Source organism: Aplidium turbinatum, chromosome 1 (assembly GCF_918807975.1).
Source record: "Aplidium turbinatum chromosome 1, kaAplTurb1.1, whole genome shotgun sequence".
Taxonomy (NCBI): Eukaryota; Metazoa; Chordata; class Ascidiacea; order Aplousobranchia; family Polyclinidae; genus Aplidium; species Aplidium turbinatum.
Window position 1 is genome coordinate 46,496,111 of NC_137472.1, and position 17,814 is coordinate 46,513,924.

At 39.9% G+C, this 17,814-nt stretch overlaps 1 protein-coding gene across 5 annotated transcripts in view; it reads left to right on the plus strand.

Moving 5' to 3' along the window:
• The window catches only part of LOC145775851 (VWFA and cache domain-containing protein 1-like), a 41,079-nt gene extending 35,995 nt beyond the window's left edge, over positions 1 to 5,084 (plus strand). For all 5 annotated transcript variants that reach the window (XM_082587235.1, XM_082587243.1, XM_082587250.1 and 2 more), the window contains 2 exons: positions 4,569 to 4,720; positions 4,985 to 5,084. In XM_082587235.1, the coding sequence (XP_082443361.1) occupies positions 4,569 to 4,720; positions 4,985 to 5,041 (209 nt within the window). In that variant the 3' untranslated portion in view covers positions 5,042 to 5,084. The remainder of the gene's footprint in view (positions 1 to 4,568; positions 4,721 to 4,984) is intronic.
• The last annotated feature ends 12,730 nt before the right edge of the window (positions 5,085 to 17,814 follow it).

The window sequence follows — 17,814 nt, forward strand, 5'->3', positions numbered from 1 at the left end:
ACATGTCGAACATTCACATGTGTAGGCTATATAATAGCTCCATAGCTCAGTTGGTTAGTGCGTGGCTTTTGGGACGAAGAAGCGTCAAGATCAAGCGGGGCGCTAGTTCGACTCTCGGGGTGTGCGCTTGAGCAACGCACGTTAATTACTGCTCTCAATTTAGTGGCATCTAATGGATGGAATAATTCCCCGGAAACAAGACTTTAACAATCGGAAACTTCACTCTGTCAATCTCGGTGACCGGGGCTGTGTCAGTGATTCAAAGCCTCTACAAGTAGGCTATGGGAAACTGCCAGGATTAAGCTGTGCAAGAAGCTTCCCCAGTCCGAGGATAAATATTCAATCAATCATATTGTCACTACTCCTTCTACTGTAGTTCTTACACGGAAAGAAACTTTGGAAAGATTGACGACGTAATTTATTGGGATATCAAACGTTGAACAGTCAGATAAATGGTCGAATGGTTCTACTTGTGAGATAAAAGATGAAATACTTGAAGTAACGAATGGTGTACCACTTTCAACACATAAAGAAATCAAATTCTGAACAGCAAACGTCTTCGAAGATTTCAAAATAAATATACATTACTACTTGCAACAGCTAGTTTTCGACTGGTTATAACTTCCACTTTTACAATCTATTCAATGTCGGCTAGTAGGCTACACAACAATCGTCTTCAATATACTTTTCATTACAGTACAATTTCTAATCTCCATAATACACAACTCTAACAATAATTGTAATCAAATCACGCGGTTATTTATACCGGTTTTCTTGGACCAGAAGCTTCCAGAGACTAGGGTAATAGACTATTACATCACAAGAATTCATTTGTCTGGTCAAGAAGTCAAAGAAGTTTCCAGAATTTCACGTAGACCTACACCAGGGGTCACCAAACTTTTTTCTCTGAGGGCCGGATTGCTGCGAGATTAATAGCTGCGGGCCGGATGCAAATTTCTAAGAGATATACAAATATTTAGAATCTCCATTGAGTTGAATTGAGCACAATAAATAACAAATTCAGCGGTGGAATAGCAAAGTTGTGATGAAAATCGAAAGGTTGCTGGAAATTTCTTTTAACAGTTTGAATATAAATAGCCTACTGTCCCAAGCAAAACACTGGAGAGGTGGAAACTGTATTTACAAAAGAATTTTTATTAATAATACAATAACCAGCAAGATAACTTTCATTTTCATTAAAAATCATCAGGCAAGTGGTCATCAATGGCTTCTTTGTATCCTTCGTTTGGCCATCTTCTTCAGGAAATCTGTTGCGGATTGCAAGGACTGCACAGGCAGGAATTACTTTACGTCTCTTTCGACCCAATTTTCCATATATCCAGAAGTTGAAGCTGCGATAAGCAACATATCTGTACAACCTGTAAAAGAAAATGTAATTTACCGAGAAGTGTAAAATCATCATTTTTTTTTTCATTGCAACATCATCAGTAAATCACAATGTAGAAAAGCCCTAGGCTAGAACTTTAGAACATAGGGTAAGAATAGAAACCTTAGGATTTGAGACCAAGGCAAGGGTGCATGTATAGTGGTAGGCTAACTCTGGTCTCTTGATTTTTTACATTGCCATAGGCTATGTGTAACACACATATTTAAGAACAAAGTTCACCATTTGGGTTCTAAAACTGCTAAGTTTGGATAATATTTTACAACTATCTAAACTGACCTGTTTGAGATTGGATCTCGGAGATCCTCGCCGACCACATCCTTTAGTGCAGCCATAATTGCTTCTGTATCCAGGCATATCTTTTCAAAGCTGCCGACCTGGTTTATGCATTGGCGGGCTATGTCCGTTTTGGCTACCACGGCGTCAATCTCCTAGCAACATTCATTTTCCATCATTGCTGGCATGATGGCACAATTTCCACATCTACAGCATTTCAAATTCTCCATCCGACTGCTGTCGGAGCTGGCACTGTCGGTGCTCGAATCCGAATCACAGTCATCTCTGTCAAGGCGCTGTTTTTTTGGTTCAAACAAAAATCCGTTTCTGATTTCAGACATCTTTAAAGGTTACGACTTGTGCAACGCTTCCAGTGTTAATGTATGAAGCTACAAACTGAGTGAACAACCAACTACGTCATACGGCACATAGCGTCATCCGGTGGCTGATTTTCTTTTCGTTATATTTGCCAAACAAAAACGTTTATCAAAAAAATTTTTCGAAAAAGATAATACTCAAACACCAAAGAATCAACAAAATTTTTTTTATTTTTCATTTCAGGTCCCCTTTAACAGTTGTAGTGCAGCTGTTATTTCCGCAGCACGTGGTGGGCCGGATGAAATCAGTTTGCGGGCCGGTTCTGGACCGCGGGCCGTAGTTTAGTGACCCCTGGCCTACACAAATACTTTATAAAAGCAGATTTCACAATAACAGATTGCGTAACAAAAGGTCATTGTGGTCAGTATTCGTCGAGAACAGAATTACATAATAAAATAGTTCACCTATTCTAGAACAAAAATGTAGCCTACCGCTCGATCTACGCATGTTGACTGTGACGTATATTTACAACGATATCTTATGCATACAGTACATGTTCTTGCAGTAAATGTAGTAAACATTCAATACCTATCGGACATCTTCTTAGTGTGGTGAGTCAGGCTGATCGTTCGGTGCTAGGGAAACCCAAAATAAACCTACCTGACTGCCTGAGATCCTGCAGGGGCACAGCAATTAGTACTACCGAGTCCGCTTCCTAACACTGTTCCAGGCGAGTATCTACAACCGCTCCATTCAGATCATAGATTTACTTTAAGTTGGTGGATTCTTCGAAAGACTCTGCACCAAAGAATTTTCAAAAAAAATATTGACCAGACCACACACCTAACACAGATGATCGAGAGGAATATAGTAAAGTCGACGGCAAAGAACATGCATGACACAACAGGGTTGCCTAATACAGGATCAACACACTAGGTGGCGTTAAACACACAAGAAGGTACAATATTAAGTTGCTGTTTCCAATAATAAATGGCTAGTAAAAGCTGATATTATGAATCAATGTTTATTTACCCCTCCCTTACCCAGTAAGCATTACATTTTCTACAATTGCTTTTGTGTTTAAAAGGTTGATCAGTCCTGCTTTTAAACCATAGTTAATTTTATTTAAATTTATCTAAAAACAGTAGTTTTTGAGGAAGGTGTATTACTTGTAATATTCGTCCAATCCAATTTCACGAAGTTTTCTAGGCAAATCTACTACTCAAGCACAGCGTTTCAACAAAATAGATCTATGTGTCTTTTTGTGTGTTTGGGCATAAAATCAAGCATCAGGGCTTAAATTTATGTAGCGGGAGTCGAGTAGTCCAAAGCATCCGCTCATACCTAGCTGCAAATTATTGTAGCAACATCCCGAGCACATCGGTGGTGGGGATGATCCGAGAATGACATCTGGATGAGTTTATTGCAGAAAATAAAATCTACATGTATGAGTTTATTGCAGAAAATAAATCTTCAAACCATCAGGACGCATTAACTCAAAAGGTTGCAACTGAAAAATGCCTAACTAAACAGAACGTGATGAACTGAATCAAATCATGACTCGTAACATAAACTAAACTGACACCACAACTGAACTGGTACCATAACGGCAAAAAAGCGTGGTGAACTCAGGGGCGCCGGAACGACTTTTGACTGGGGGGGGGGCAGGATTATGAAAAAAGGGCACTTTTATTGCTAAAAGGCCTTTTTTTTAAAGTTTTAAGATACATCTATCAGCTCATTATGGAGGGATGATACAAGTGTCCGGTATACAAAGAACAATGGCATGGAAGGGCATCAAACTATGTTATAATGATGTACGGTAACTTACTGTGATGCAGAATTTTGTGTCGTAAATATTCTTAAAGGCAAAAAGAATAGATTATACTTAGGCTAAAAGCGAATACCGTAGCAGAAATTGTTATATTGCAAAGCATGCAGTAGCTTACATGACCTTAAAAGGGCACCATTGCCTCCCCTGCCCCCCATCCACAGAAAAAATGAGGGCAAGGGGGTATCCGCCCCCTAACCCCCCGCTTCCGGCGCCCCTGGGTGAACTGATTGAAAGATGCCACGACGCAATCACTGAAAAAAATCATAATAATTATCTCATTTTTCATTATAGTCAGTTTGGTCAGTTTGAGTTTAGGCGTTTTAAAGTGTGTTAGGCTACAACACAATTCAAATCCAGTTGTGTGGGTTAATCGTGTAAAGTTTAGTCTTTTCAGATCTTCAGCCAACGTTACAACAAATATACTCGCTAGTTGTTAGTCCACTAGTGACTGATACAAATGACCAAACTGGTCACATTGATGTGACATTGTTTAATTTTCTTTATAACATTTGAATGAATGAAACCTTTTCATCTGAACAAATATAGGCTAGGTATATAAAATGTTGATTTCGTTAACTAAAATCGAATATCTACATTCTACTATAGTCTACTTCATTCATTCATCATTCTACTATAGCCTACTTTTGTGGGCTTAAACGTAGATCCAAATAACCTGCAGGCTGTAATGCTACTTGAAAATAGCCTAATAACAAAGGTTGTTTCTTAATTTTACAGCATTTAATAAGGATTCCTCGTACACCCTTGTGGCAGCTGTTTGTGGAGCTGGAGGTGGTGTGTTATTGCTTGCTATTATGATTTTAAATAACCCAAAAGTCCAAAATGCAATTTATAATTTTTTGCACAGAAGAGATAGAAGAGAAAGAAAGGTAAGAAAGTTTATACATTTGATGGTCTGTTGCTGTCAAATTATAGGCCAACTATACAGTATATGATTAGCCATAAGTTATTCTACGATGTAGGCCTACTAGTAGACACCATAGTTGAATCAATTAACCTAAGTTACATAGTTTCAAGTTCAATTAAGTTACAATAAATTGCATCATCACATTTTTAATTACAATACAATCACATTAGCCTATGTTACGATATTAGTTACAAAATTTACATTTGGACAAAATTATGTATTTTAGAAAAAGCTTGCCATGATTGCCATGAGATCATTAGATGACAAGAAGTGGAGCAGCTAAATGTTTAAGACTATGTAGCGTGCAATAAAGCGATTAAAACTGATTGTGTCATCCTTATGCTGTAAATTTTGTTAGTGTTAGTCTGAAACTTTAACAAAGAGTCGTTTGGATTTACTTCGACAGATCTAACTTACTTCAAGACACCAACATTTTGAGGGTATAAGGTTGGTGTTAAACATCTCAAAATGTTTTTTATCTACGATTGACTTCAACAACAGAACAATGTCTGCCTCGAACCCTTACATCTCAGTTGGTATATCGCCGACTTTAAAAACGAAATATTGGCAAGATCAAGCAACGCCGGATCAACTCTTGAGATGTGCTCTCAAGCAACGTGATAAACACATGACGGTTTAATTCAACGTCACCTAGTGGTTCGAACAATTCATGAAACAACACTTCAACAGCAAGTAGGAACATTATTTTGTCGATCTTGGCAAATGCACAAACACTAGGGCCTGGGCCCTGGGTCAGTAGTTTAAAGTTATTACTGGTAAGAAAACCTGACAGGATCAAATCTCCAAGAGTCGTTCTCAGTCTGAGGAAAAAAGGTGTTTTTGATTTGCTGAACGTGCGTATAGAAATTGAATCAAAGTAGGCTACTGTAGAAAGTGACTGTTACTGACTGGATATTTAACGCAATGTAGGTTAAGACAAAAGTTTGAATCAAAAGTCGAAGATAGATATGGAAATAGGTTTTCAGAGGACACTTTTAAAACAACTGTGCAAAGACTGGTGTTCACGAAAATGATTACAGTTTCCAAAGTTCAGTATAATCATGGATTACGATTTATCAGCCAAATTCTGTTTTTTAAACATGTAGGCTTCAATAAGACAAATTAATAATGCGAACATGAAAATGGATAGAAAACAATGAAAATGTAGCACCGGGTCTCTACAGTAGCTAAATAGTAGCCTAAGCTATATTTTTTGCTTGAGAATTTAGGCTAAGATGATAGGCTACATAGGCTATTGCTGAAAAATTAGACGAAGCAAAGGCTTCCTTAAACGATATCAACTTCAGGAAAGTTATGATAGTAGGCTAACCAAAATTAGCCTAGGCCTATATTGGATCACTTATCTAACAATTTGTCGGAAAAGTAAAGTGGGTGGCATGATCTGCCTTTGCCTTACATTCTCTGCAAAAATAAAACTAGGCCTAATGTAAGTTCAGAGATCTACGTATACGCCGCAAATTCTACGCCGCAGACTTGCGGCGTAGACTTTTTGTTTACGCCAACGCTTTCGGCCACATTTTTTTGGAAAGTTGTCGCTTGAGGCTACGCCGTAAAGTTTTCGCGGTTTTTTAGCGCATAGCGTCAACGCATACTTTTTAATGTATTTTTTTCGCTACAACACGTCAATACCTTTCAGCGCTGCAGTTGAAAGAATGTTTTCAATGGGCAAAGACATATTCGAACCAAAACACAGCAAAATGTCAGATGAACGCTTTCAGATGCTGGTGTTTCTTCGTAGAAATTCAAAATAAAACTTGTTTGTTTCGAGTGGTTTATACCATGTTTGGCACCGAGCAAACAAAATGAGTTTACGCTAGTGTATGCGCTGACGCTGACAACTTTTTTTTACAAGTTACGTTGACGCATACGGCGTATGGTTTTCGAACGTTTGCGTTTACGCTGACGGCGTCAATATTTTTTGTATGCGCGTACATAACTGTGTAAGTTATAGTAGGCTAATGGCTGTAATTGACACTCTCCCCAAAATGTAACAGGTTATGTGGGATAAATTATAACGAGCTTGAGCAACGCATTCCAGGACTGCTCTCCATTCAGCGACACTCAGTGGATGGAATAATTTTCCTGCAAAAGCACTTGAACAACTATCGAAAACTTTATTATGTAAATCTCGCTAAACGGCCCATGCGTCAGTGGTTCAAAGTCTCTACAAGTAGCTATAGTAGCCTATAGGCCATGCAAAACTTTTCGAAATAATTAACCTATAAAAAAGACTTGATTTTCTTCACATTGTGAATTTGTGACCTCATCGTGCATAATTTTAAAGAATTTTTATCACTGCACATTTTCTTAGAAAGCAGTTTAGCCTACGTGATAGGCTATAATGTTATGTGGCATGAAAGTAGGGCATGAAAAGATAGGTAAATTAGATTGATAGAATTTTCATCAAGTAGTCAGACAGCTTTAACAACTTATTAGTTAAAAATATAAACAATCATTAAATATTGAAATATAAATGTTACCACAATAGTAATCATCATCCTCATTCATACGTAGGCCTACAGTAAAATATGTTAATGTATAATATAGTAACGCGTTTTGTCGCTTCTACCTTTTTGTGAACATTTGCCATGTTGACATGCAGCCCATTATCAGTGCCGATCGCAGGGCCGGATTTATCAGTAGGCAGAGTAGGAAGTTGCCTAGGGCGGCAAATTATTGGGGGCGGCAAAATATACGAATATATTACATTGATAATACTGTAGGCTACGTGAATATAATAATTCACAACAGATATATAGCAATTAATAAATATGTTATCACATCACACACATTTATAAACAGTGCGACAAGTCTTGTATGGCAAGTCATCGCCCCTAGAGTACTTCACGCTTAATTGGTTTTCAACGATAATTAAATGTGCTGCTTAGCGCTTCTTTTAATTCAATTCAATTTTTCTTTGTCGGAAAACAACTTTGTAGTTTGTACGTTATTTTTCTTTGTCGGAAAACAACAGCAATGATAAAGTTAGGCTACTAATAGTTTACGGGAACAAACCAACAAAAGGAAACGGCGGCAAAACCACAGAAGTTTAAAACGTGCATGCGATGTAAATTTAAAGCATACTTCGATGAAAGTAAAGTTAAGCACGGCCACCAAACCTATAAAGGAGCCTATAGTAGTCAATCAGTAGCGTAGCCAGGAATTTTAAAAGGGGGGGGTTTTGACCACCCAACGGCGGGGGGTCTGGGGGGCCTCCCCCAGAAGATTTTCAAAAATTACTTTGAATTTGGTGCATTCTGAGAGCATTTTCAACAAAAATTTGGGTACGAATATTCCTGTAAAATGGTGCTGTCCGGTAGCATAGCAAAAGGATAAGATCATGTTTTCTTCGGCATTTTTCGGAAAAAAAGCTAAGTCTCTGTGTTTTCTTGTTGCTAATTCCTGGCTGAGATGTTTGAATGTTTGGTATTGGCAAAACTCGCTCTTTTAATGCAATTTTGTTTAAAATTAGGCAATTTTTTTTAGACTGAAAGCATCATTCTCAATATCGTGACGTCACACGCGTGCCAAGGGGGGGGGTTGTAACCCCCAAAACCCCCCCCTTGGCTACGCCACTGTAGTCATTGTTAGGTTGATGGAAAAGTTGCAGGCTAGGCAGGCAGTGCAGAGCGATCATTCTATATTTTGAAGCTGATCAAGAATGCACGGTGGTCTACGTTGAAGCATGATCACATGAATGATCTCACATTTTTGAGCATTAACTCATCTTTACTTATTTCTACACGCTTTGAAAAAATTATTGATTTGTTTGCAAGAGAAAAAGCCGCAAGAAGCGATTTTAAACAATTAGTTTATTATAGTGGTCACAGCGGTAAACCATAATCTCTTCGTGGGAAAATTGTAACATAAGATTCCCGAATCCGTTCGTCTGTATGTAATGACCGAAAAAGAAACACTCCTTCGAAACGTCTATTCAAATTTGTATTTCTGTAAAATTAGCCACCTGGCTGTCGAAATTGGATGTAACGCCGTACACCACTAAAACTTGTCACTACAGAACAGATTACTTAGATAAAAGACGGAAAATTTGTCCAGCTAGTAAGCACCAAGCAAACAGTTAACTATGCGACTGACTTCCAACAAACAATTTTAAGAATAACCAGAATGATTTGCAATATCTCAAACTCACGTACGCAGTACTGTGACGCAATAATGAAAGACAATTATGAAGTCATTCAAACAGGTGTTCAAAGCGGCTGATGCAATATTTCATAAGGTCTTACGAACGATGGTGCAATATTTGGACATTTTCTAGCAATTTCCATGACGTAAGATGCCAGCTAGGTTAAGTAGACCATAACGGTTTTTATATGACGTTTGATTTGGTGAAAATTGTCGGGAACATAGCGGCCCCTAGTTATTACAGTCTGACATGGCATAACTAAAAAAGAATTGACGACAATTGTGAGCCAATGAATAAAAACACACGATACACAAATTGTTTGAATCACTCACGTTTATGTTAACACGTAAATACAAAGGGCATGCAAAGAATGAACAACAATACGAATAATACACGACGATACATGAAATTGGTACCATAGATACACGCTAAAATGACGCTATATACAATGGTTGCGATAATAACCGACTGTTCTGGGCTCAGACAAGTGTCGGCCACCGCAGACAAAACCAGGCTCAAACCCTAACACTTAGGTGTTCTTTACGGGGGCGAGGCACGAAATATCCCTCAACACGTAGTCTACTTTCACTTCCCCCGTACTCTCATCATAGTTGCAGACGGCAACTTTAGCTCTACGAACCACAGGCTTCCCTTTCCTAATTTGTGGAACTACCTCATGCACCCTCCCAAGTTGATACTTCCCACGTTTACCAATATCTTGGAGGGAACCCACCACTACAAATTGACCAGGCTCCAAATTCTCGGCTATTTTTAGCCATTTTTTCCGGCCCTGAAGACCTGGCAAGTAAAAATCGATCCATTTACTCCAAAACTGCTGAGAAAGTGACAAATTGAACCGATAGTCCCTCCTTAGTTGGTCACGATCATGTGGCTGCCCAACAGCACAGTATGGGTCTAAGTATGAGGTCAAAAGTGAGGCAGGGGTGATGACAGTAAAATCCCTAGGGTCGTCACTCAAAGGTACCAAAGGGCGTTCGTTCACGATCCGAACGGCACTGCCTGTGTACGTAAGCAGTTCAATGAAATTGGGCTTACGTATTGAAGCGTCCAAAATGTGAAAAAAGTATTTAATCACATCGGCCATGAAACCAAACCTACCAAGTCGAAATCTAGCCAAGACATCTGCCAGAAGGTTTAACAAGTCAGGACCTGAAAACATTACATCATTAACACAAGTTCCTCAAAATTCAGACTTGCCATCGTAAACAATACGCTTTTTTAATTGTGACGTCACAAAGTATGGTAAATACCATTCAAATCCTTTTACATTTTCTGCTTCACCAGCACGCTCAATATAGCCATTAGATTTAAGATCTTTCATGGTGTCAGTAAGGAAATCACGAAGTTCAGGTTGTTTTAAAGCCTTCTTCCTTAAATCAGCAGCTCTATCTGACGCCAACACAAAATTGTTAGGTAGATCAATATCTTCCTTCAACGGAACAGGTATCTCAAATCGACCATCTTTCAACTCAATATTCGGTTCAACAAGTTCTCTAGCCAAAATGTCATTGCGAGACAATTCACAGGTTTCATTTTGCAAGGTCAAATCCTGAATGACTTTATTCAGGTCTGCTATTTCCATATCACGAGACTCAATTTTACGCTGAAAGCCAGAGATGACATCCGACTCTGAAGACGTCTGCACTCTGCACACGTTTGCAACGCTTTCATCTAAGGGTGACTTACCACCACAAGCCAACCAGCCGAGAGGAGTGAGTAAAGCATGCGGTTCACTACGATTTTCACCAACACGCTCCTCTTTGGCCCACATCAAATAAGCGTTGTCGTTGCCAATCAGTACATCTACAGTACTACAATCATTCAAATGAAACATATTCACGTCATGAAAATGACGGAAACTACTTAAATCTTGTTTATGCGGTAAAGTTTTAACATCGTCAGCCCAAGCTGGGTTAACCACCGAAGTTATATCACAAAACAGTTCATCTGTCTCTAACGACTGGATGTTGAGTTTAACAAGGTTAGCACAAGTAGGTTTCTGATCAGCCAGAGTATCCATTTTAAACGACGCTTTATCATACGGTTTAAGACCAAGTTCGCAGACCAAATCACTCGAAACAAAAGTCAACTGCGAACCAGGATCATGCTGACAATACACCAACTTCGATTTGCCAGTCATTGGATTCAAAACACGAGCAGCAGTAATGCGGTTAAAGGCTGCTTTAACATTTCCAATCTTAACATTACGCACAGGAACTCTGGCACCAACATCATCTTTACCGACCGACTCCAGAGAATCACGTGACGTCACATAAAAATCATGCAGAAGAAAATAGTGCTTTCTATCGTTGTTAAGGCCACATTGACGACAGTTGTTTGCATGAACGCAATCCCTAACCATATGCTGGCGCAAACAATTCAAGCATTTGCCAGCTTTCACAATGACATCTCTCCGATCTTTAGGTGTCAAGCGCAAAAATTCTTTACAATTAGACAAAAAAATGATATTCAACTTGACCACGTGACGAACAATAAAAACATTCCGGCATGTCTCTACGTCTGGCCACACCACCGCGCGGTGCGCCAACAGCAGTCGAGTACTGCGAATTCCCTGAAATCACATTATCATGGGGTTTTACCGACGTCTGCCTAACCGGACAAGAAGGCAATTTTCCTTTGCCAAACTTTTTAAAATGCTGCGACTCACCAGAATCGCCCATTAGCATAATGCTAAAATCAGTCGACTTGCGCGTTTCCTCCCGTACTACAAATTCAAACAAACTCTGAAAAGTAGGCTCATCAGTACCACCATACTGATCACCTAAAAAGTCAAGATAACGCTGCTTAGCGTCAAACGGGAGTCGCTTAGCCAAATCCAAAACAAAACGTACTTCCAATTTGTCACGCTGACCATAAGCTTGCGCGTAAAGCAGACACTGCGACAATTCATCTTTAAACGCTTTCAGATCACTGGAAGAGGTCGAAGTCAATTTGCTACCATAGCGATACTTTCTAAATTCCGGTTCGGCGAAAAGACCTCCACGAACCCCAAAACGCTGGGACAAGCGAGCTAACGACATTTCTATCCTGTCTTCTTCTGACAAGCCAGGAGTGTCGGAAACCAAATTAGCAATCGTTTGCGCAGCTGTTCTAACACAAGCTGCTTGTAACAAAGTCAAACGAGTTCCTTTAAAGGACGAAGCTGCCATTAAGGCCGTAACACGATTTTTAAAGAAGACAAATGGCATATTATTACCATCGTAACCAATCAAGGCCGCCTTATCGAAAAACGTCCTACTATTTTGGTATTCAAAAAAGCAATCCTGTTGTTGAGAACTCGATTTAGCGGGAGAAGACAAGCTATATCCTTTAAGGGGCTGAGTGGGCTCAGTCACATGCACAGCCCGATCACGATCCTCACACACGTTAAAATCAGGAGACGCGATACGCCTCTCACAACCACGCAAATTACGTGTAGCTGGGCGATCAAAAACTAGCGGCGCAGAAAACTGTGAAGGGGGCAAAGCATTACTGCTAATGGCGGCCCCGTGACCTGCACGCTCTGGGGGAGGAGTTCGGCTATAATTCGCAGGCCTTGGCTCTACAGCCTTCGGAAGACCCTTAGCCGCGGCCCCGAGACCTCCTGAAACAGCTGAAAAACGTGTGGATTGCACTGGTCCACTTACAGATTGAACAGGCGTCTGGAAAAGGTTATGTAAATTAAACTGTGATTGATGTTCACTTCTGGAATGCCTAGAAGAGCCCTTCTTGGAGCTACGCCGGGAGCCCACATCTGATCGATATTCAGCCAAAGCTACCTCTTTACGTTGTTCAGCCCTCAACTGTGCGTCTTTGAGTGCAAACTCAGCAGCTCTCGCGGTGGCCTCAGCAGCTCTTGCTTCAGCCTCAGCTCTTGCGGTGGCCTCAGCAGCTCTCACTTCAGCCTCAGCTCTCGCGACGGTCTCTGCTCGTACGGCCTCTGCTCGTATGGCATCAGCTCTCGCTGTGGCCTCAGCAGCTCTCGCTTCAGCCTCAGCTCGTATCTGGAGCTCCTCTCGTCTTAGCTGCAGGTTAATTTGTGCCACTATCCGAGACGAACTCGTAGACATCCTAGTGCTTACATTTGAGGCGCTATCCTCAGGATGTATGTCAGCATCCAACATATCTGAGAACTCACTTACTTTTTGTTCAAAGTTATTTTTTAACGAGTTAAATTCGGGGTCTACCCTATCACGAAGTTCTGCCAAGATTGCAGAGTTAAAAATTTTAGTCAAAAGAGCATGGAAATGCCGTAAATCCTCTTCCAAAGTAGATAACTTAGATCTAAAAATTAACAGTTCCTGCTTATCACTCAAAGAACCTAGGGCTACAGAAAGTTCCCCAATTTGAGTCAAAATATCCCTTCTAAGATGCCGGGCCTCTCGAACTGACTTAGCCTCATCGTTACTGGGTCCCTCCCCAGAATGGCCTGCCCGACCGCAAAGAACATCATCAGGCTTAAACTCAGTCGAGTCGACGGCGGTCGAGTCCCTGTCGCCACCGAGTGTAGACATATTAAATGTTGGGGCTCAATTTAACAATTAAAAAATTTAAGTTACACAAACACACAAAATTAAGTTATAAAAAACTTAACTTCAAAGACCGTAAAAATACAAAAAAGAATTTAAATGCACAATACCGTAGTTGTACGGGTATATAAAGTCCTAAAGTTCCCCACAACTTGCTTGGATTCGTTCACTTGAATCTTGAAGCACAGATCGATTGTCTTTAATCTTTTTTCTTCAAATGAATGTCAATGTTGTTTTTTCTTCAGAACCAACAAAGAAACGCCTTTAATTTTTAACTTGAAGTTCTTCAGTACCAACTGAGAAGAAATGTCTTTAATTTTCTTTTGCTTCTGTAGACTACCAACCAACAAGATCTTCTTTTATTATTTTGCTTTAATTTCTTCTTGACCTACCAACTGACAAGAACCCGTCTTTTATTTTTTATGTGCTTCTAGTGCTTCTTGGCCTACCAGCTAACAAGTCACGTCTTTTATTTTTTTATGTGCTTCTAGTGCTTCTTGGCCTACCAGCTAACAAGTCACGTCTTTTATTTTTTATGGTCACAGCGGTAAACCATAATCTCTTCGTGGGAAAATTGTAACATAAGATTCCCGAATCCGTTCGTCTGTATGTAATGACCGAAAAAGAAACACTCCTTCGAAACGTCTATTCAAATTTGTATTTCTGTAAAATTAGCCACCTGGCTGTCGAAATTGGATGTAACGCCGTACACCACTAAAACTTGTCACTACAGAACAGATTACTTAGATAAAAGACGGAAAATTTGTCCAGCTAGTAAGCACCAAGCAAACAGTTAACTATGCGACTGACTTCCAACCAGGGATGCCAGCGACAAATTTCCAATAAACTTAGATTGTGTGCTAAAAAAAACCCAGATGAGGCAAAAAAAACCCAGGTCCAGAAAATATGTAGTAAAGCGGTTAAAAAAACCTGCGTGTGCTTTCAGTACCATTTTAAAGCATTACACAGAAGCCTCAGAAAGCTACAAATAGTAACATGTTTATATAATTGACGGTATACAATAGCTCAATTGGTTAGCGCGTGACTTCTGGAACGAAGAAACTTCAAGATTAATAGCGGCGCTGGTTCGACTCTCGGGGTGTGCGCTTGAGCAACGCACGTTAAGGACTGCTCTCCATTCAGCGGCATCTATTGGATGGAATAATTCCCTGGCAACAACACTTCAACAATCGGAAACTCCACTCTGTCGATCTCGGTGACCGGGCCTGCGTCAGTGATTCAAAGCCTCCACAAGTATGCGAAACTGCCAGGATTAAGCTCTGCAAGAAGCTTTCCCAGTCCGAGGATAAAGATTCAATCAGTCAATATGACCAGTTAATATATGTGTAATATAACTATATGCAAAAACAAGAGCTTGGTAAGGCCTATATGGGCTCACGGCAAAGATTTTGGTTCAAAATTACCTTTATGGTAAAGCGTCTAGCTAGCAAGGTTTAGTCTGTGTTTAACCAAAATTTCTAAAACTGACTAGATGTATGAGTGTATAGGCTAGCCATTAAGGTTAGTTTTGACTTTTGAACTAAACTTTTTGCTGTGTGAGTTGTAGACTGCGGCTGAGGAGAATCATCATGCCTGCTTACTGCTTGCAGTTTGGTGTAGGCCTACAACTACGGTAACTTGGTTCTTAGCAACAAACCCTGCTTTGCCTTTTTCATTTGAACATACTGTTGAAAAGAATAACTCAAATTTACAATAAATAAATGCTCAGTAACACAAATAGTTGTAGGCTACTAGGCCTACTCCAATTTTTAGTCATCCACATTTTCATAAAGTTGGATCATTTTTTCAGCATCCTGTACCTCACTGACTGCAGTAGCTGATGCAAAAAAACATTACCGGTGTACCTTATCATTTTTGTGTTGCAGTGTGGACCATTTATCTAAGATCCCAGTGCTTTAATACTGTGCAAGCTCTGTACAAAGTTAAAAACCTAGATTTACCTAAATTTGAAATAAAAAAACTTAAAACCCAGATGTGGTCAAAAAAACCCAGATCTAGGTGGAAAAACCAAGCTCTGGCATCCTTGCTTCCAACAAACAATTTTAAGAATAACCAGAATGATTTGCAATATCTCAAACTCACGTACGCAGTACTGTGACGCAATAATGAAAGACAATTATGAAGTCATTCAAACAGGTGTTCAAAGCGGCTGATGCAATATTTCTAAGGTCTTACGAACGATGGTGCAATATTTGGACATTTTCTAGCAATTTCCATGACGTAAGATGCCAGCTAGGTTAAGTAGACCATAACGGTTTTTATATGACGTTTGATTTGGTGAAAATTGTCGGGAACATATAGGCTACAATGACATTCATTGATGTACATTCAAATAAGCAGTGCAAATAACTTTTTTGTAAGGAATTGAAAATATAAATCGTTGCGCACCATCGAAATTTGTTTTTGGGAGGCAGCACTTTTCTTATCTGCCTAGGGCAGCACTTAGGCTAAATCCGGTCCTGGCCGGTCGTAGGGTATTTTAGGGCAGTGTGCGGAATATGGTTTTGCGAGCCCCAATGACAATGGTCCAATTCAGTAGCATAGCTAGGTATTTTGAAAGGGAAGGGGGGTTTTGACGGCAGGCGGGCGAAGCCTGATGGCGTGTTCGCCGAAGGCGACACCCAGTGGCGGGGCGTCTCGGAGGCCTCCACAGAAAATTTTAAAAAAATTACTTTGAATTTTGTGCATTCTGAGAGCATGTTCAGAAAAAATTTGGTATGAATATTACTGTAAAATGGTGCTGTCCGGTGGCATAGCAAAAAGATAAGATCATGTTTTCTTTGGCATTTTTCGGATACAAAGCTGAGTATTTTCTGAGTAAATTGCGCGTCCCCTAATTTGCAGGCCCTGTGCGATCGCAGGGTTTGCACACCCCAAAAACCGGCACTGCCATTATATTCTCGTTGATAATAATCAAAACTGAAAACAACTGAACAGAAGTCAAACAAGACCTTTTGCAATGCACAGTAAGATATAATATTTTCACAGGAACAACGGGCGTAATACAGGCTTGCCAGATTGGCTTTTTTACGACCAAATTTCACAAATTTGGCCTTTTTTGAAGTCGTTTGGCCACAAAATTTGGGTTTGGCTTTTTGGCTTTATTTTGGCTTGTTTTCATATTGGTTTGGCCGCAAATTATTTGTTTGGCTTTTTTTACATTTACTGTATTTTGTAAGATTGAAACAACAATATTATCCATTACATCCATTCAGCGATCATGCCATCAGCGCAGCACACTTCATGGAAGACAATTGGAATGCAGCGTGGTGTGCCACCGACACGAAACTACATCGTTTTATACCTCACCCGGTGGCGCGCCCCCCTGGTATGGACCTGCCTCGGCCGACTTGGGTCAAGCTCAACAGAATCCGAACCGGAGTCGGTCGCTTCCATTCCAACATGCACAAGTGGGGTTTGGCTCCCTCACCGGCCTGCGAATGCGGCGCGGAGGAACAAACTGCTGACCATGTCGTTCTCGAATGTCTGATCTATAAGGCACCAAATGGAACGCATGGTATAGCAACGCTGGACGAAGCTACACTCACCTGGCTCTCCATCATCTGCCCTGAAATTTGATTTGATCTGGTCTCAAACGAAAGAAGAAGAACAATGGCAACACTTGTCCTTTATTCTTTCACTGTGAATTGTAGAATTGCTGTTTGTTAATGCCATAGACATCCCATTATGCGCATGTGCACTGTTCAGAAACTGCAGGGCCAGGGCAGACTGACAGCGTGTGCAAGGATAAAGTCTTGCTCTTTTGGCGATGCTTGTTAATTTTTATAAAGTGACTATTTTGACAGGCTATTATTTAAAGTACTGTATTAATTATTATCTGTTTAAAAGTATTGTAGCTGTTGATAATGTGAAAACGAAAGTGGAAGGCAATGTATGATAGCAGCAGGAAATATCTACCTCAATGGGAAAAGGAGTTTTCTTGGCTTAAAAAAGATGAACGCACAGGTGATGCTTTTTGCAAGTTATGCCAAGCAACCATTGTCCCAACGAAAAGTAATTTTCATAAACATGAAATGACAACGAAGCATAAACGTAAACTTCCAGTAGGCTACAAGGTCAAAATTCTTTATTATTTGATACGCTTGCAGCTAAAATGTAAGAAAAATGTAGTACAAGCTGACATGAACAGCATAGTCATCACTAATTACCAGCTCCTGTTGCTTTTTTTTAATGAATTACAAACTGTTAGAACGCAACGTGAGTAGTTTTTGGCCTTTTTTAGTTTAATGTTTGGCTTTTTTTTACAGTTTTATTGGCCTTTTTTTTATGAAGCTTTGGCTTTTTTTCAATTTAAAGTCT